Here is a 20,898-nt window from a genome sequence, read left to right on the forward strand (position 1 = left end):
TTCCTCAGCACTGGGGCTGATGCATTAGTTGCCACCTAACATGCTTGTCTCTTATTTTAACAGAATGGGAAAATTCCACCCAGAATTCAATCTCCACTCAGTGCGGTAATGACTGATTAAATTTACGTTGGATCTGATTGAAGCAAGACACCAGCTTGCATCCATTTTTTGTTCGCAACAAATATAACTATAGTGCTTTTATTTTGTGTTTGTAAAGTAGTTTTAAACAATGATAAAGCAAATGACATCATACCCTTCAAGAACAAAATTTGTCCTATTAACAACCTTCAAGTGAACTCTGATATTAAGTTAATTCTTTAAAGTCTCCTCAAAGTGGTTTGTAACTTATTTTGTTAATACTGCTTTACAATGTGTGTATGCATTATAGGTGGCAGGAGGATAGGAGAACTGAATAATATGGCTATCAATTGTCAATGTGTCATAACTGCTTAATTTATGACAATATTCACACTAATATAGATCACTGTAATAATATATTCTAACAACTTTTAATCATTGAAATTTCCATTTCAATGGGGAAAAACAAAAAGAATTTCCTAAATATAGAGAAACTTTTTCCATTTGTCTAGGTATTTTTTCACTTTGTAAAATAATGATTGAGTGCATTTTATTTATCTTCCCATTAAAATCACCCAAATATACATATTTTCCAATGGAAGTTAGAATAGGATTACATAATTGCAACCCTGCTTGATTTTTCTGTGTTGGAACATTGAAAACCAGTTATGGTGTCCTGCCACTGTTTCACTTGAAACCAACTAACTCAGCAGAGACTCAGTAGTTTTTTTTGTCTATATTGATCATGAGCAGACCATATTTTGCAGTTAGCAAAACTGCGAGCCTCATGTTCTATGCTTCAGTCTTATTTTCATTCTAATTGGGACTTGTCGATCTGTAGAAATTGCTGCACTCCTAACAATATCGAATAGCTTGATTGGAATTTCTGTACATTGACGTTGAAGTTATCAAGATACTGATCAGGGAGGTAACTAAACTAGAATAATTCTGATCCACCCAAAACTACAGTGATCATGAATTTCAACAATGAGACATCCTCCACATATCACACTATATTTGACCAATTAAGTCACTTGAATTAAAATCTATCCTGAATTTATGCCATTATCAAATATGACAGATTCTGAGTTGAGAGATCACATTGAAGAAGTTTCCTCAATGCGAGTAGGGTACTGTAACGAGCACAATTATAAGATTATAACGTTAGTACCATATTCAAATCTTGATCTGAATATATCTTACACCTCACAAGAACATAGTGAATTCAGGCTAAGTTAATCTTATGCATGAAACATTAGAATTTAGATGGAAGTGCCAAGATTTTGTATTAAGTATAGTAATGAATGTAAAAATTCGCATCATTAGAAAAGTAAATTGGACAGAAACTTTTGTCATCTGCATTAGTGCAGAAATAATGAAGGTGCTCTCTGAGTTGCCCTGATCATACACAAATCTCACTATATCTGTATTTTGCTGAGAGATTCAGAAAAAAAGGAAGGTGTGAATTTGATGTGCTTACCCAATTGGCTAAGTGCTAAGCATGCCAAAAAAAAAGTCCTGTGAATTTAGTTGAAGTGAAATAAGTTTTTAATAATGTGATAAACCTTAATTATTACCAAATGACTTCTCTGAAACTAACTTATAAATGTACTGTGTTATTCCTTCATATTTTAATTATTGTGAGGGAGGAGGTGGTGGCTTATTGCTAATGTCACTGGACTAGTAATTCAGAAACACAGGCAAATGTTCTGTGGACATGGCTTTAGCTCTACCATTGCAGACTGTGAAGTTAAAACTCAGTGAAAATCTAGAATAAAAACTGAGCCTGATGGGCTCCATGTAACCACTGTTGATTGTCATAAAAACAGATTTGTTTTACTAAGTCCTTTGGGAAGGAAATCTGCCATCCTTACCTAGTCTGGTCTATATGTGACACCACACCCACAGCAATGTGGTTGATTCTCAACTGCCCTCAGGACAATTAGAAATGGCAATTAATGCTTGCCAAGCCAGCAACACCATACTCCATAAACAAATTTTTAAAAACCACCTGTTTACCTTCTCTTTGTTTCTTATTTCTCTTAGTGCATTTTTTACCTCACTTTACTTTGTTTTCTAGACATTATTTCACATTAAATTATATATTTTAATAATATACTTACAAGTTTATGTTTTGCATGGCTCAATGGAGATTCTTCAATCTGATTAGCTGAAAGGACATAACCACATATTTCCTGTAGACAGCACTGTGTTGAACATGACTTCTTTCAATTAAATTGACACTCAAAGACTCACAATTGGTCTGTGGATAGGTGTAATGGTCATGAATGTGAGCTGGGCCTTTGTTATTTAAGGACTAGTCCCATTGTCTCCTCCTTTACCTAACGCAGTCTCCTCAGCATCCTAAAATTGTGGAAAACATTCCTTCCTCAGCCTATCTTCCACCTGCTAATCTATTGCTTTATAAAAACTGAACTTTACATTAACTGATTATTATCTCTTCACTTGTTTTTTTCCCCATTTTCTTCTTAATCTTTGTGTATTTTGCACAGTGGATTGTGGCCCCTGACTTAAGTATTTCTTAGAAAAAGAAAGTTGTCATTGGAAATCATTTTTGTGATAATTATGAAATAGGAAAGACAAATATCTGCTTATGTGGGTTTCTATATATGTAATATAAATATGTATTTCTATACCTAAATATGTTGTTGCTTCCTTGCAAAGTTATGCCAATTGTGATATAACTTTTCTAACTGACTGAAACAAAACCTCAACCATTGTGAAGAATTGACATTGAATTTAAAAGTTGCTATCATATTAATAGATAGCTTCCTTTTAACTCTATGTTGTAACTCTTGGCTGCTATCAGGAGTACCTATTTCATAGAGACATATCTCATTAAACCTCAATTATTTTAAAAAGTGTAATTCTGTTTTCATCCAGTTGCAGTTGTTGCTTCAGTATGGAATATCCACTGCCACTAATTCAATAGTTGCATTCCTTATGGTTCTGCAAACTTCCTAGCTTTGGTATCAATTTTAAATATTGATTAGAGTTATGTTTTCCTGATACAGATTGGCATCTTAATTAGACATTTAGTTTGGAGACTGACGTTGGCCAATGATGTGAGAGATCTGGCCACAAAGTAAGTTTATAATTTGTGTATTGATTTATTTAATTATGCACTATTGCTACACTAATATGATCTGCATCCACTTGTATAGTGTATGCTGTATTTTTATGTTACTAATTTGCAGAAACAAAATATTAGTACTTGGAAAAGATCCCACTGGGCCAGGACCACATCATGATATCTTCTATATATATATGTTAGGACCATCATTAAGTTTTCCTGTTTTCTTTTCATAATAAACATCAATATTTGATACAAATGACTATACACACACTGACCTGAAGGCCAGAATCCACCCTCATGCCAGGAAATACCATGCTAAAGAACACTCTGTTGGTATTCAAAGATACATACTCCTCTAACATTGCAAATCAAGTTCAACCTAAATATGGAGGTGGTCTGTTGATAACATGGCGTCTGACTTTTTTAACTAAGAATCACTATATATCTCATCATTCTGGGCAGATTAAAATCACTGCTGTGCTGAATCATGTTTTTATAAGCAGAAAAAAATAACAAAGATTAAACTGATTTGGGAAATAAAAAGTAATAGAAGGTCAGGTGTCCAACTACATTATGTTTTGAAAGTCCATAATGTGATCTGTACGAATTATTTTTCCCCAAGGGTTCAATTGCTTTCCTTGTAGCATTAACTTGGCAAATTTGCTAAGAACTGTTATAAGAAAAAGAAATGGTGACTGCCAGTGACTCCTTCAGTTATTACATTATTGTTTTACAGAAACAAGAATAACCCCATATATGACTCCTATCTTATTGTTCATCATTAGAACAATATGTCCACATAACTAAATGTTGTTCTGCATAACAATCATCATGCTTCCATATAATGCGATTGCCCCTATTCACATCTAATGCAATGGCCCAATAAGATATTATCCTGTCATTCTTGTTGAAAGGAGAAACCATCATACTTGACTTTTTACAAAGTCAAAATGGCATGAGACTGATAATTGGACTTGGTCAAATTCATGCCTAAATTATTTTTGAATTTATTAACATTGAGAAATTTGACATTATTAACTCATTTATATTTGATACTATTTTTGTAACCAGTTAAATTTAGGGATAGAATAAATGGGAAAAAGAAATTTACCAGCTAAAGCCAAATGTTCCAGATTTATGCCATTAGAAAAGGGGAATCTTTGCAGTGCAAACAGTTACACTGTGAAAGAAAATTTACTGACAAACTTCACCCATTAAGTTCTCCAGGTGAGCTATCTCATTGACATTTCTCCTGCTAGAAACACCAAACTGAATCGCTTGCCTCACATTTGAGAAAAACATTGCATTTTGTTAGAAACTACTAAGAAAGAAGTCTTGTAGTACAATGACTATGACTTTACAAAAACATGGCCAATATTGTCTTGTGATTCATGCAGTTTTTGTTTTGGTGAATGACAACTCACAAGTTAACAGACAAAGAAAAGGCAGATTTTTTTAAAACATCAGATATGAATCTGAAAATTTGTCCAATGAAAATATTTTTTTTAAATGTTAAACTTATCAGCATTACAGCATTTGATGATAGGTAAATTATACAAGCTTATTGAGGAGTCACACTGTAGCAGTCATGCAGCAGTAATAAAGTGAAAACCAATCAATAAAAATAGTTGCAAATAGCAAGGATAGCAACTAAATTAGAACTGTTGGTTTTATATATAATGGGCACAACAGCCCCCAGATTTTTTGACTTCGCCAATTGACTACTATGGCATCAAGTTGTGTTTTTTTACCAATATCTATAGACATACATGAGATTCATACACTTCTCAGCTGATCAAAATGTAAGCCCATTGGATAGCAAGACTAATTCTTTGTGGCAAACTGTCTGCCCCTCCATTCTTTTATAATTGCTGGAGACCACTTTCTCTTCAGACCATGACAGAATGTTTTACAGGATGGTCTGATGGTTTTTATCCCTTGCAGTCTTGTTTTTCCAGTAAATAAAATCTGCACGTTTGTAAATAGCAGATTTGTGATTGTCTTCCACACAATAATACTTCAGAATTAAGAAGAAAATACCTTTCAGCATAGTTCAAACAAAAGAAGAAAATCCTGCTAGCGGGGTTCTGGATCCTGGTGCGAGGCTGCTAGCAGGCCGATACAGGGTGCTTGACTGGCTGGTATTATTGGAGGGATGTTGGGGTGTGGGTGTTAGACTCCGTTTAGCTCGGTAGAGGCTGCCTTGCTGTGTGGCCGGAGGTACATGGATGCTGCTGGTCAAATTAGTGGAAGGTTGATGATTATGAACTGGATCACCTGATTCACTCTCTGTGTAATCGTAGGCCTGAATTCTTGAAATGCCTTTCTGCTGCCGTCGCCATGAGTTGTAATACGTAGGATCGCTTATGTAGTGATTAACAAAAGAATGTGTCTTCGGTCTGTTTTGATCAACTTCACATTCACTGTCACTTCCCTGTTGAAGACAAGGAATTGTTAAAAGTTTAATAATTACAATTGTTTTCTGTGTATGAGAAAGCATTTGTGAGAGGTGCACAATTGGATTTTAGAAAGTGTTGTCATTTCTTGTCAGAGGCTGCTGATTTTAAGTCTGGAGGAATAAAGACATTAATAAGACATTTACAAATTTAATAATTCAGTGCTTTATCAAAATAAGAAAATTATCAACAAACTTTTCTCTTTACGCAATAGTTTGAGGAATAAAATTTTGACTATGTCATGGTAGTGGAAAACCTTGTCCTCCATAAGCACGGTTATATTGAAAAGCTGTAGGTAAATTATCTGCATGTTTACATGCTCAGGTCTACGGGGTCCAGCTCAAGTAGTATCTTGACTTTAAAATCTTCATCTTCATTTTCAAATTCCTCCAAGGCCACACCTCTTCCTATCTCTATAATCTCTTCAAAACTATGATATCAATGCAGTCAACTGTACAAATTATTACAAAAAAAATTTTGTTACAATAACTTCAACATCATCTGAGAATTTTTCCAAAGAACTTGCAACAGGCATAACTAATTTTCCTTATCTCATCACAATTGACATTTGTGTTTTATAAACCCGTACTGCAGCTTCTTAAGTCCTCCTGAAAATAGCTCCAGTCTTTCATGAATGGAAACATTCAGCAGCACACATTCTGCATATACATACACACGACTGCATACACAACTGCATACTTTCCAACAGTGCCACTCTTGGAGATTCAGATTAATCTTTGCTCCTCTTGATAGCCTGAAAACTATGAATATTTTAGATACATAGAAGGAAATCCAAAATGAGACCGATTTTTTCAATTTTGGTGCTATTTCACAGAATTTTTAAGAGACGGGTAGAAATCACTGTTGGGGATATTACTAAGTGTTTATTACACTTGTATCAAATTACTTGTGCAAATTCACAAAGCTATATGATACCATGCACCAACAATACCATGCTTGCCTTTATGTCAAGCTATGGTTTCAATCTACAATCCAAGACATGTCTCTCAATCTAAGCTGACACTTCTCTACTTTTTGAGAAATTGTTGCATTTACTGGAAGTGCCATGTTTTGGTTGAGACATTAAAGCATGGCTATGTTTATCTCTTTGAGTATATAGCATGACATTATTCAAAAAGAAACAGATGAAATCTCCTGGTGTTCTGGTCAATATTTACCTTCCAACCAATACCAGCAAAACAGAGTAACTGCTCATTTATTTCATTACTCTGAACAGTACATTCCTGTGCATAAATTAGCTGTCACATTTGCATACAAAATATATTGACTACACATCAGATGTGTATTGACTGATTCGGGGCATTGAGTGCTTAACGGCCATTAAATAAACAAAGTTATTCTAAACTATTATTGTTTGTGTTACTTTAATGGAATCATAAGCCAATATGTTTCAATGAAGGTATTAATTTTGTTCCTGTTTGATAAGTGGAAACAAGCCTGTTAGGAATATTCATACAATAACATTCCATACAGCATAGACCCTTCAGTCCAATTAGTCAATGCCGACCATAATTCCAAACTAAGCTAATCTCACCTGCCTGGGCTTGGCCCGTTCACTCCAAACATTTCTTATTCATGTACTTATCTAAATGTGTTTTAAACATTGTAACTGTACCTGCATTCACCATTTCCTCTGGAAGTTCATTCCACACACAAACCACTCTGTGTAAAAATAATTGGCTCTCAAATCTTTTTAAAAATCTTTCTCCTCTCACCTTAACAATATGCACATAGTCTTGAAAGCCCCCAACCCAGGGAAAAGACATCTGCCATTCATCTTATCTGTACCCCTCATGATTTTATAAATCTCTGACGTCACCCCTTACCTCTGATGCTCCAGTGAGCCTATCCATCCCCTCCCCATAACCCAAACCCTCCATCCCCAGCAAAATCCTGGTAAATCTCTTCTGAACCCTCTCAAGCTTCATAATATCCTTCCTATAACAGGTGACCACAACTGGACACAGTACTCCAGAAAAGGCCTCACCAAGATCCTGTATAACCTCAACATAATGTCCCAACTCCTATTCACAAAGGTTTGAGCAATGAAGGCAAGGGTGCTAAAAATCTTCTTAACCACCCTATATATATGTGATACAAACTTCAAAGAATTATGTACCTGAACCCCTAGGTTTCTCTTCCACAACACAAGCCAAGGCCCTGCTTTTCATTGTATAAGTCCAAAGAAATGCAGGTTAGGTGGATTGGCCACACTAAAGTGCCTATAGTGTCCAGGGAAGTGCAGGTTAGGTGCGTTATCCATGAGTTCGCAGGGTTACAGAGATAAGATAGGGGGATGGGAATGGGTGGGATACTCTCTGGAGGGTGGGTGTGGACTTGTTTGGCTGAATGGCCTGTTTCCACACTGTTGCGATTCTGTGAAAGTCCTGCCCTTGTTTGTTTTCCACAATGCAATATCTTGCATTTATCCAAATTAAACTCCATCTACCACTCCAGCACATTGACCCAATTGATCTTTGGTAAGGATTTGTAACATCAAGAAAATACTGTAAACTGTACTTATTAAAGCAAGACTTTAGCATAATTTTAAACTTTAAAGAACATAAGGGAGAAAATATAACATGCAGAACTTTATAGGGACTTAAATAACATAGCCTACAGCAAGAAAACTGAGAGAATTGTGAGAGAAATCCAATAAGACCGACCTTGACATTGGGAGCAACTAGCTGCATTTTTTCAAATAAGTTCCAGGCTTTGAGATGAGATTCTCATTATGCAGCAGTGAGATGCCTAGTAATGGGGATTATTGCTTGATAACAACCTCCTTAACACTGAATTTCACCTTATTAGTATGCAACGTTCTATCCTACCACCTGTCATGAGGAAAAGAGACATTGACAATTCCCATATGAAAGCCTAAGTGGATACATGGCAAGGCCAGCTCACTGCTTACTCATCCAGGCTGCCATCTTGGACACCCAGTCACATGTTTAGGGAATGCTCCAGGGTATCAGCCACATATATCCCTTTCCACAGATGCTGACATCTAACACATCAGCCTATCAGAATTATTATGGTAACTCTCTGATCTGCTTGCACTTTTGCACTTTGGGGTTCATTGGCAACTAGCATTGCAATGCAGCTTCAAAGGACAAGTACCCAGTTTACACACTGGACCAGACTGCCTCTCAAGGCTGTTTCCTTGCTCTCTTAGCAAACACTCTCAGTGGGCCCTCCTGAATGCTCATTGCATCCCTGCCTTGCATTGCCCTTTTTTACACTTTGGCTCCTCAGGCAGATCCTCCAAACTGACAGCACTATTGTCTTGCCTTCCTGTTTAGAACAGACACAAAAGCAGGAAGCTTATCATGGTTGTCAGCAGTCCTCAGTCACTTCAAGGGAGACACCTTTCAATCAGGGGGTCCCAGCTCAGCAAGTCAAAGGCAGCTTCCATTACCAGTAAAGTTGCTTGGGCATGGTCAGTCAGCCAGTTGGAGTAGTCAGGGTCAGGCCCTTCTCCTTCTAAATGGGCAAGAAGCCAAAGCTTTGGTAACCCACAAGACCATATGTCCAGACCAACAAAAAAAACGCACTGTTGGATATGATTCTTGGAAATGAGTTGTGCCAAGTGAATCAAGTATCGGTGGGGGAACGTTTAGGATGATTCTGGATACTGAAAATAGTCACTCCAGAGAAAAAAAAAATAATTTGGGAGAGATCTTGACTTCAATGCAGCAAGATAGAGTCAGGCATGATAGCATGTAATTAAAGATTGGCAGGAAAAGCTACAATTGAGTCATTGGCTACCTTCAAAGAGGACATGGGTCAGATGCAACTGAAGTATATTCCCACAAAAGGGAAAGGTAAGACAAGCATAACTAGTGCTATCTGGGTTACGAAGGAAAATACAAATTAACTTAAAGAAAAAAAGCATACTAATGTCAGGTGTCAGAGAGGAAATACAATTGAGAATCAAGAGGAATGTAGAAGGTTTAGAATGGAGGTAAAAAAAGCATATTAGAGAAGCAGAGGAATTATGAGAAGAAGACTGGAAGCTAATATCAAGGGGAGTCCCAAAGTCTTCTAAAAGTTTCAGAGCAGTAACAAGAGAAATGGGCCACATCAGGAACCAGAAAGGGTATCTACCCATGGACACAGGAGTCATGGCTTAGGTACTAAGTGAATACTTTGCATCTGATTTTACCAAGGAGGCAGATAATACTAGAAGGGTTCAAAATTGATAAGGAAGAAGTGCTGGATATGCTGTTGGTACCTAAGGATATTTAACATAGTGAGAGTGAAGGGCAATGGCTATAATCTTTCAGCATTTGCTAGATTCAAAAAAAGTACTAAAAGACTAGAGAATTGTAAACATCAGGTCTTTGTTAAAAGAAAGGATGCATGGATAACCTCAGTAATTACGCACCAGTTATTTTAATTTCAGTGTCCTGTGCACAAACAATGGAGCAAACGACCTCCTGGTGCAACATAACATTCTGGTAATTGTGTGTATCAGAATTGATGGATCTTCATTTATAATGTTCATAAACTCTGTTAAAATTATCTAATGATTTTGTACAATTACAATTTCTGAATAATGTTTTGTGTGTTAGACGGCTGAGCAGTACCAAAAGCAGTATGTTTTGCCTCAGCTAGACAGCTGCTTGCTCTGAAGTAGAAACCTGAAGCTGATTGTACAAAATATTGGATTGTTTATTTCCCTTACAATGCCTGTGAAGTTTTTTCGAGAATTGGACAAAATAATTGGTTTTCTTATGTCTGCCACTTTTGTTTTTACTCCACTATATTAACGGTGGGGGTGCAAAAGCGATGACGATGTCATTGAATATCAGACAGGAATGGTTAGATTCTGTCATGGCGGGGATGTCATAGGCTACCCTTGTGCTGTACAAATGTTACTTACCATTTAGCAGTACCAGCCTGAATATTGTCCAGACATTGTTGTACAAGTCACGGACTGCTTTAGTACCTAAGGAATTGTGAATGGCACTGAACACTATGTAATCATCAGTATACATTCCGACTTCTCACCCCATAATGGAGGGAAGGTGATAATTGAAACAGCTGAAGATGCAGCCTGAGTTGCTCTTGCAATGATAATCTGCATTGAGATAATTGGCTTCCACAACCATAGCCAGCTTCCTATGTCCTAGGACTGCATCAATGGAGAGTTTTCTGATTGACTTCCATTGGGTCCTTGGGGTCCTTGATACCAAACTCAGTCAAATACTGCTGTGAAGATCACATCTTTGTATTTTTGTTTATTTTTAGATTGTAGACAAAAATGGTACACCAAGATCCTCTCCAAACCACAAACCATCCTGATTTGAAATTGTCTCATTGTTCCTTCACGGTTTCTGGTTTAAAATCTTTCAAGTCCCCTGTTAATTGGACCATAGGTATAGTTACACCATATGGACCACAGTGGTTCAACATGATCATCTCAGGAATAATTAGAGAAATGCTGCCCAGATTAGTGATTCTCTAATCATATGATAGAATCTAAGAAGAATGCCTATTGGTATTTTTTGTTTAATTTCTCATCTCAAGGATGGCATCCCTCAAAAAAGCTACATGCCTGCACTGAAGTAGAATCATAGAACCATTGAATTCCTACAGTGTGGAAGCAGGCCATTCGGCTTGTCATGTCCTTGCTGGCCCTCCAAATTAGAAAACATCAAAAGGCTTTGAATTGGGAATGGGAGAGAATATCTCTGGATCTTGAAGTGACAGATGTGAAATGAATGTCTCCAATTCATGGAGGAATGCATATCAAGCTACAGTTAATTGCTCTAATTGCTAACATGCAATAAACTATATTTTGTCCAGACAATAATCCTCTGTTAAAATTAACTTGTAGTTGTTCTTCTATCACTGTAAATGAAATAGGCTATTAAAACCAGTACCTAGTCAAATAGAGGACTGGTGGAAGTATCCAGCTACTCACATCAATTTAAAAGTTAGGATAATAATTAAATAGTAACACACTGAGACCAAAATTGTTATGACTGTGAGCCCTTAATATATTAACCTATTATATGAAATAGGAGCAAAAATAAACCATTTGGTCCCTTGACCCTGCTGTGTCATTCAACAAGATCATAGCTAATCAGTTTGTGTTTCGAACTCCAGATTTCCATCTATCCCCAATAAACCATGACCTACCCTGCCTAACAAGAATCTATTGCTCCTGTCTTAAAAATATTCATAGTTTACAAAACCATGAGGAGCATGGATAGGATAAATAGGCAAAGTATTTTCGCTGGGGTGGGGGAGTTCAGAACTAGAAGGCCTAGGTTTAGGGTGAGAAGGTAAAGATATAAAAGGGACCTAAGGGGCGACTTTTTCACACATTTATGGAATGTTCGTCTATGGAATGAGCTGCCAGAGGAAGTGATGGAGGCTAGTACAATTGCCACATTTAAAAGGCAGCTAGATGGGTATATGAACAGGAACGGTTTAGAGGGATATGGGCCAAGTGCTGGCAAATGGGACGAGATTAGGTTAGGATATCTGGTTGGCAGAGAGGGTCTGTTTCCGTGCTGTACATCTCTATGATTCTATGATCCAACTTCCACAGACTTCTGACGTAAAGAGTTCCAAAGTCATACAACCCTCTGAAGAAAGAATTATTCTTCATATTTGTTCTGAAAGGGTTACCCCTTAACTTTGAATCAATACCCCCAGTTCTGGACTCACCCACAAAAGGAAACATCCTTTCCACATCCACCTTGTTAAGACCAGTCAGAATCTTATAAACTCTAACCAAGTCACCCCCTCACTCTCCTAAGACAAACCCAGCCCTTCAAACTTTTCCTTATAAGATACCTTGAGGTATCTGTCCAGTAAACCTTAAATAAATTGCCTGCAATGCATGAACATCTGTGCATAAATAAGGAGACCATCATTCCCCACAATATTCAAGATATGGTCTTTCAAATGCACCACTTAACTAAAATGTGACATTTTTATTTTTATACAAAAACAGGAATTGCTGGAGAAACTCAGCAGGTCTTGCAGCATCTAGATTAGATTACAGTGTGGAAACAGGCCCTTCGGCCCAACAAGTCCACACCGACCCGCCGAAGCGAAACCCACCCATACCCCTACATTTACCCCTTACCTAACACTACGGGCAATTTAGTATGGCCAAATAACCTAACCTGCACATCTTTGGACTGTGGGAGGAAACCGGAGCACCCGGAGGAAACCCACGCAGACACGGGGAGAACGTGCAAACTCCACACAGTCAGTCGCCTGAGTCGGGAATTGAACCCGGGTCTCTGGCGCTGCGAGGCAGCAGTGCTAACCACTGTGCCACCGTGCCGCCCACTGCCACCGTGCCGCCCACGGAGAGAAAGCAGAGTTAACATTGTTAATGTGACTCTTCCCTTCCTTCTGTTACCTTTTCTTCACCTAGTCCCAACTCTTGTCGATATTTACTATAACTTCTCACCTTCCAGTCTGTGATACAGAATGTCCTGTATTCAGCAAAGGACTTAGTTTCGGCCTTCTGTGCCCTCAACTCGATGAATTTCAGCACAACATGACACTGAACCCTTCTTACATTGCTTTTGCTTGCATGTCCATTTCTTTGGACAGGATTCCTCTCACCATCCTGCAATCCCCTTCACCTGCCTCCAACACTCTCCCTTTACCTGGATCTCTTCCCCTGTATGTTTACCTGCACTCAGCTTGTTCATTGAGAACTGCTGACATTATTTCTGTCGCCTTAATTTCTCTGCGCCAACCCCCTCCTCACCATTGGAACCTATCTTCCTCTGAACTGATTGCACACAGTGCTTCACATCCAACCCTGACTTTGTAATCAAGTCTGTCAACAAGAGTGGTGCTGTTGTTGTCTGACTTACTGATGTTCACATACTCAAAAACAGCTGTTTTCGCTATTATCCGATTTTGAAACAGATCTCTCAAATGGTAATTCTGATCTCTCTCCACACTTTTGCTGCGGCTTTAACACTATATTCGTTGTTTTGCTCTTGTTCTGCTACCCTGAAGCACTTTGTATGGTACGACCTGCCTGTATAGCATAGAAAACAACCCTTTTCACTTCATCTTGGTACATGTGACAACAAAATCAATCAAATAACCTCTACATTGGGGGAGACTGAGCGCCAGGTTTCAGACAACTCCACTTATCTCTCCCTTGACCTCACTATCGAACATCAGGCTATCGTATCCACAAAGGTCACACACAGCCCACTCCTACCTCCTCCAGTTCCGAAGGAGGGTCACTGGACTGAAAATATTAATTGTACTTCCCAATGCTGTCAGACCAGGTGAGATTCTCAAACAATTTCTGTTTTAGTTACAGATCTTTAACATCCTCAGTTCTTTATTTTATTATCCTTTCATAATGAAGGTGAGCATACCATTGGCCTTATTGATTGTGTGCTGGACCTGCGTATTTTGTGACTTATGCACGAGAACACCTAAATTCCTCTTCACCTTGGAATTCTGCAGTCATTCTCCATACTAATCTGCTTTGTTATACTTCCTGCTAAAAGTGAAAACTTCACATTTTTCCACAGTACTCTCCATCTGCCATATTTCTTAGCTTCTAAATTTATTGCTATGGCTCAAAGAAACAACAAAATGTTTCTGTTGGATTGAGTTTTAATTTAATTTTGTTGGCTTGCAGAAAATTGTCACAAATAGAGTAATCTTTTTTACTTTTGTATTTGGAAATGTCAATGGGAAAGGAAACACAGTAAATCTGATATTTTCTCCCCCAGATTCAAGACTTGTCAAGTCTCTAGGCAAATGTGCAAGTGGGTTTGCTCTGTTTTTATACTTAATTGAAAACATTTGACGAAATCCCAATCTTCTCTCATTGCCTGATGTTGAAAAGAACTGAGCACAACAGGATGTACCTCATCAAATAATGTTTTGCCAATAGCATTTCAGTTGCTGAGACTTGTCTAAGCTGATTTGGCTTGTACTTAGTGTATGAAATATTTGTGTTTAGTGTTGAATTGTAGATATGGCAAGTAGTAACATTGATCTCTTGGTTTCCACTAATTGTAGATGTTGAGTGCATTCATTTTGGATTGAAGTGCTATGTATTGGAAAGATGTAGACTAAGAAGGTGCAAATTTAATACTGGTTCCCTGATTTTAAGTAAGTTAGCCATAATTGGATGCAGCTGAAATGTCAAAGAGAATATAATTTTACAATATTGGAAATAAACAGTAATTGTTTCTTTGGTGGCCTTGTAGGTCTACCTACAGCACACAAATTGCAGTGGTTCAAGAAAGCAGCTTACCACCACCTTCTGAAGGGCAACAAGGGATGGGCAAGAAGTGCTGGCCAGCCTGAGACACTCATGCCCATGAGTGAATTTTAAATATGGTTTCAGTTCATAATGTGTGAGCATTGGGCATGATCGTGAATAATGATACTGTAACTGAATAAGGACTGATTTGGTACCTATAAAGAGGGGAGGCTAGTATATATGGCTAGTATTTTAAGAAATGTTGAGTCAACCTTGGTTCTTTTAATAATGTTTGAGTGACTCCTTCATTTTAAGTATTATACTCAGTACAGGAATTTAAGCTTTCTGCCTTTTTGTGACCAAAGTATTATTTCAGCTGGCAGGCATATTTTATTATTTGCAGAAATTGCTGCAAATTGTATAATGACCATGCATGTTTGGCAGTCTGATTTATTATTTTTGATACTTTTAAAAATAATAGTCATAAAGTGTCTGTTAATGATGAAGCTTTGATGGCCATGAAACAATATTTCAACTTAATTCAGTCAATGCATTATATAGTTATGCACTTGGCTGTATAATATATCATGTAGTTCTGTAAATTCTGGCTCTGTTTGTCATACTTGCACACGTTTATTTGTTGAAAGGCTTTTTTGTAAAGTGAGCAGCTTTAGTACAAATGCATTATTTTTAAGAGAAGGAATTTGGAATTATTTATCTGAGGAAAAACTAAATGTTTCTAGTTCCCTCCTTTATATGCGATCTACAATGTAGCTCCTTTTATTATACTGTAACTCCTTTATTCAAAAATAAGACAGAAAGTTGGAAAATACAAGCCAGTTAATTGAATATTTGTCATGAAGATGATGAAAGAAGTTATTGTTAAAGACATTATAGCAAGGCACTTAGAAAAGTTCAAGGTAATCAGGCAGAGTCAACATGGTTTTGTGAAAGGAGAATCATGTCTAACCAAGTTACTGCAGTTGTTTGAAGAAGCAATATGAGCTGTAGATAAAGGAGAACTGGATGTACTGTACTTGTATTTCCATAAGGCATTTGATAAGGTGGCACATCAAAAGTAGCTGTAGAAAATAGAAGAAATAAAAGGGAGTGGTTTAATATATTGGCACAGATAGAAGATTGTTTCCTGTTCACTAGCCAGAGTCTGCATAAATAGGTAATTTTCTGATTGGCAGGACATAACTAGTGGTGTACCAGAGGGATCAGTGCTGGGACCTCAACTGTTTGCAACTTATGCTGGCTAACTTTGCTGATGAGACAAAGATGGATAGGAAATTAAGTTGTGAAGCGAAGATAAGGAGGCAATAGTGGAAGAGAGGTAGATTAAGAGAGTGTGCAAAGATCTGGCAGGTTGAGCATTACGTGGGAAAATATAAACTTGTCCATTTTCCTTGTAAGAATAAAAACATTATTTGTTTTCTAGCTCGCATGCTTCAGTGAAAGGTACAGCTTAATAAACTTCCATTTAACTGAAGAATTGTTGAAAAAGAAATCATGGGAGACCTGCTACTGTTTGAGGTCTGCTCCCAATGTTATCTTTCCTTTAGCTCCTGCTGTTGTTTCCAATTTCGTATCATTATCTGGCACTGATCAAATTGCAGTAAAAACATTGTCCATCAAACCACAAAGCTTAAACTGGCAGCACCATACTGACTGCAGCATACAAAAAGTGGAATAATTTATTAATTGTGAAGAAAGCTAATACATTCATTTGCAAATATAACATGCTGAACCAAAAGCCCTCCAGTTGCTGGTGAATTATATGGTGACTGTTTATATTTATATGTCGATATACAGACTGTCACAGATGGGACTGTCACTGATTTTGTTTTTAACCAAGGAATAGCTCACTGAATTCATGTGAATTCTAATACAACTTATTAAATCACCTCATTCAAAAGACATGAAACAATTTAAATTATGCAGAGACACATTCATCTTTAGTGAGATCTGATCCAGATTTAATGCACTTCTCTATCTGTCACAGTATCTGCACTCAAGACTAATTAAAATGTGCAGTTTCAAGAAAGATGGGCATAGATTTGGGAGAGATTAAAGGACTTTGCAGAGGAAAAAGAGGTTGGAAATAGGATGATGTCTCACAAGAATGGTGATGTCAAGGGTTTTTTTTGTTAGGAGAGAGTTGATGTCAACAGAATTAGAAGACAGAGGGAAGATAACTGACCACAGACAACTAATTACAATATTAACTTGTGTGGAGTTAAGGAAGGGAATTAAGGTCATCAGCAATTTAGGATTAAAGGAGCAAGAGGTGGGTCTCATGGACAAGGTGAGCTATGAGCGGGCATGAGGGGAAAAAGGAGAGAACCCAATGAAATTTGCAAATTGAAGGCGAGGACAGGGGGAATTTTAGAGGGAGTTTGGTCTGGTGACTAATGGGAAGAAAGAGCAAGGCAAAAAGCTCATGATTGAATGTTATTCATCTTAGCAACATGGAAATCTATGAGCTCCTTGCCCTTAAGTGAAGATGAAAGGGACAGGTTTAAGAAGACGGTTTGCAGGAGAGAAAAGAAGTTGAGGCTCATCTTTACATGATCCTGGAATAAAGAACAGTTTTAGGAGACTACAGCATTTTTTTTTTATGTGGTTGTGCTTGATCTCTGGTGGAAAGTAAATGCAAATTTTTGATTATATTCTTTCAAGTTTGCCTTTATTGGCCCTTCAGAGGATGTCAAGAGAGGGAGAACATAGCATGATTTAAATAATTCAAGATGTGTTCCTTTCCAATATCAAATGTCCCACAACAGCAGTGTAAAACCAGAGACAGTCAATATTTTATAATAACATTGATAATTGTCACTTGCCATGTTTAACTACATTCTATAAATTGGAAAGATACCTTTTAACTTTGTGTTGCTAATACTGTTCAAATACTAACTCAAACAGTTAGCCACACAATACATTCTGCTATATTCCAATACTGTGTCAATAATAAGTAAAAGACACGTAGCATGCTGATGCCAAATGTGATTTTCTGTCAGTCTGTGTGTTATTAATAGCAGATATTTAACTGGGTGTATAATGACAATATTAAATTTTTCCTTTAAAACACTATACAATTCAAAACAGGAGGAGGGGCGCAGACTTTCCATTTGGCCACAGTTGCCAATTCTGGCACAGATTGTGCCTGCTTTGGAAAGTATTTTTTTTTGTCTGGTTTTTGCTTAAATCCTTTGCATTATCATGGAATGTAAAACTTTGCCAGCAAGTCAGGCAACATTTGATTTTAAAAATCCTTCATATATTTAAAAGTGATAATTTGGTGGTTTGATTAAGATAACTGAATATTGGTTTACAACAAAAACATGCATTATTTCCATGTCAATGCAATGCCTCTCAGTAACTGGAATTTTAATTCTTAAAATTCATTTACAATAAAAACCCTTTGATTTAAACTTTATTGGGATACATTAGCAAATCGCTGAGTTCAAGTATCGAGAGGTGGTTAAAGATTGTCAGTTTGGCTTATGGAAACTCAGCAATTCCGTGAAAGAAGTTGAGAGCTGCCAGATTCAGCAAGGAAGTACTTTTCCAGGTCAGGGGAGCAAAAGTACTTTACACCCAGCTCCTCAAGCAGATCCCTCTGCTGCAATCACTCTCTACCAGCGATTAGCTGACAACCTCATCACAATGAATGTCTGAAACTTTCAACTATCACATCCCCAAAAAGATTGACTACTTCCCCACTTTCCATTATTTCTCTCCCCAGTATCTAGCCATCTCCATAGTTTCTTTCCCACTTATTGCAGTTCCCCTCCCTCTTTCCATGATCTCTCTTTTCTGAATTCCCCAGCAGTTTCCAATTTATACTTATGTGGTCTTACACCCCAGGCTTTCCTTCTCAGCCACAATTCAGTCTTCAATCATGCCAGAAAGCAGGCAGGGAGCAGAATGAAAAAAAACCTGACATGATTCCTGCCTCTAAATTCAGCAGGACTTCTATCAACTGAATGCCCCAGTTGATAAGCAATAAGCTATTGCAGAGGAATCTTTTTAAGGGATGACACTTTTCAAAAACTTTTGATGATGAAGGTATGAATGGCAATCTCAATTTTTTTCAATTCAAACATACTGGGTAGAGGTTTCCTGTGAGCTTCTGAATTCTGCCATCAGGCCAAGTCAGGCCCATGTACTCCTGATGACCTTTGGTTCTCTTGCCAAACAAGAATCTATCTAACTCTACCTTTAAAAAATTCCAATGATCCATGCCTCCATTATTTTCTAAGGCAGAGGGTTCCAAAGTCACACAACCCTCTGAAATTAAAAAATCTCATCTTGGACCTAAAAGGGGAACCCCAGTTTTAAAACAGTGAGCCCCTAGTACTGGACTGACCCACAAGAGGAAATATCCTTTTACTGTTTACTTCATCAAGCTCATTCAGGATCTCATGCACTTCAGTAAACTTAGTCCCCACTTCTATAAACTCCAGTGGAAACAAGTCCAGTACGTCCAACTTTGCCTTCTAAGACAACTCAATCATTCCAGGTAACAATCGAACAAAGATCCTTTCAACTCTCTCCAATGCATTTACATCCTCCCTTAGTTTAGGAGGTCAAAACCGGGCACAGTATTCAAGACATGATATCACCAGTGCTCTGTACAAGTGAAACACATTATGCTTATTTCTCTGTTCAATTCGTCTTGTAATAAAGGATAGCATTCCATTAGTCTTCTTGATTAACACAGAACATAGAATAGTACAGTATAGGCCCTTTGGCCCTTTTTGTTGTGCTGACCTTTTATCCAACTCTAATATCAAACTAATCTACAAACCCTTCAATGTACTATATTCCATGTGCCTATCCAAAAGTCGCTTAAATGCCCCTAATGTATCTATTATCACAGCTGGCAGTGCATTACACACACTCAACATGCTCTGTGTAAAGAACTGACCTCTGACATTTCCCCTAAACCTTCCTCCAATCACCTTAAAATTATGTCTCCTTGTGATAGCCATTTCTACCCTGGGAAAAAGTCTCTGACTATTCACTCTATCTATGCCTCTCATCATCTTGTACATCTCTATCAAGTCGCCTCTCACCCTTCTTCACTCCAATGAGAAAAGCCTTAGCTCCCTCAATCTTTCTTCATGAGATATGCCCTCTAGTCCAGACAGCATCCTGGTAAATTTCCTCTGCACCCTTTTGAAAGCTTCCAAATCCTTCCTATAATGAGGTGACCAGAACAGAACACAATATTCCAAGTATGGTCTAACCAAGGCTTTATAGAGCTGTAGCGTAACCTCGCAGCTCTTAAACTTAATCCCCCTGGTAATGACAGCCAACACACCATATGCCTTCTTAATAACCCTATCAACTTGGGTGGTAACTTTGAGGGATCTAAGGACATAGACCCCAAGATCCCTCTGTTTCTCAACACTGGCAAGAATCCTGTCTTTAATACTGTATTCTGCATTCAAATTCGACCTTCCAAAATGAATCACTTCACACTTTTCCAGGTTGAACTCCATCTGCCGCTTATCAGCCCAGTTCTGCATCCTGTCAATGTCCCATTGCAACCTACAACAGCCCTCCACACTACCCACCACTCCACCAACTTTCATGTCATCAGCAAACTTACTAACCCACCCTACCACTTCCTCATCCAAGTCATTTATGAAAATCACAAAGAGCAGAGGTCCAAGAACAGATCCCTGTGGAACACTTGGTCACCAAGCTCCAGGCTGAATACTTTCTACCTACTACTACCCTCTGTCTTCTTTGGGACAGCCAATTCTGTATCCAGACAGCCAAATCTCCCTGTATCCCATTTCTCTTTTTTTCTGAATCAGCCTACCATGGAGAACTTTATCAAACGCCTTGCTAAAATCCATGTACACCACATCCACTGCTCCCTCTTCATCAATGTGCTTTGTCACATCATCAAACAATTCAATAAGTCTTGTGAGGCATGACCTGCCTCTCACAAAGCCATGCTGACTATCTCTAATGAAACTATGGTTTTCCAAGTAATCATAAATCCTGTT

General features: G+C 37.8%; 1 protein-coding gene across 3 annotated transcripts in view; it reads right to left on the minus strand.

Moving 5' to 3' along the window:
- Nucleotides 1-1,938: 1,938 nt before the first annotated feature.
- The window catches only part of sdk2b (sidekick cell adhesion molecule 2b), a 949,565-nt gene continuing 930,605 nt past the window's right edge, over nucleotides 1,939-20,898 (minus strand). For all 3 annotated transcript variants that reach the window (XM_043714747.1, XM_043714746.1, XM_043714748.1), the window contains one exon: nucleotides 1,939-5,609. In XM_043714747.1, coding sequence (XP_043570682.1) covers nucleotides 5,229-5,609 — 381 coding nt within the window. In that variant the 3' untranslated portion in view covers nucleotides 1,939-5,228. The remainder of the gene's footprint in view (nucleotides 5,610-20,898) is intronic.

This window comes from Chiloscyllium plagiosum, chromosome 24 (assembly GCF_004010195.1).
Source record: "Chiloscyllium plagiosum isolate BGI_BamShark_2017 chromosome 24, ASM401019v2, whole genome shotgun sequence".
Taxonomy (NCBI): Eukaryota; Metazoa; Chordata; class Chondrichthyes; order Orectolobiformes; family Hemiscylliidae; genus Chiloscyllium; species Chiloscyllium plagiosum.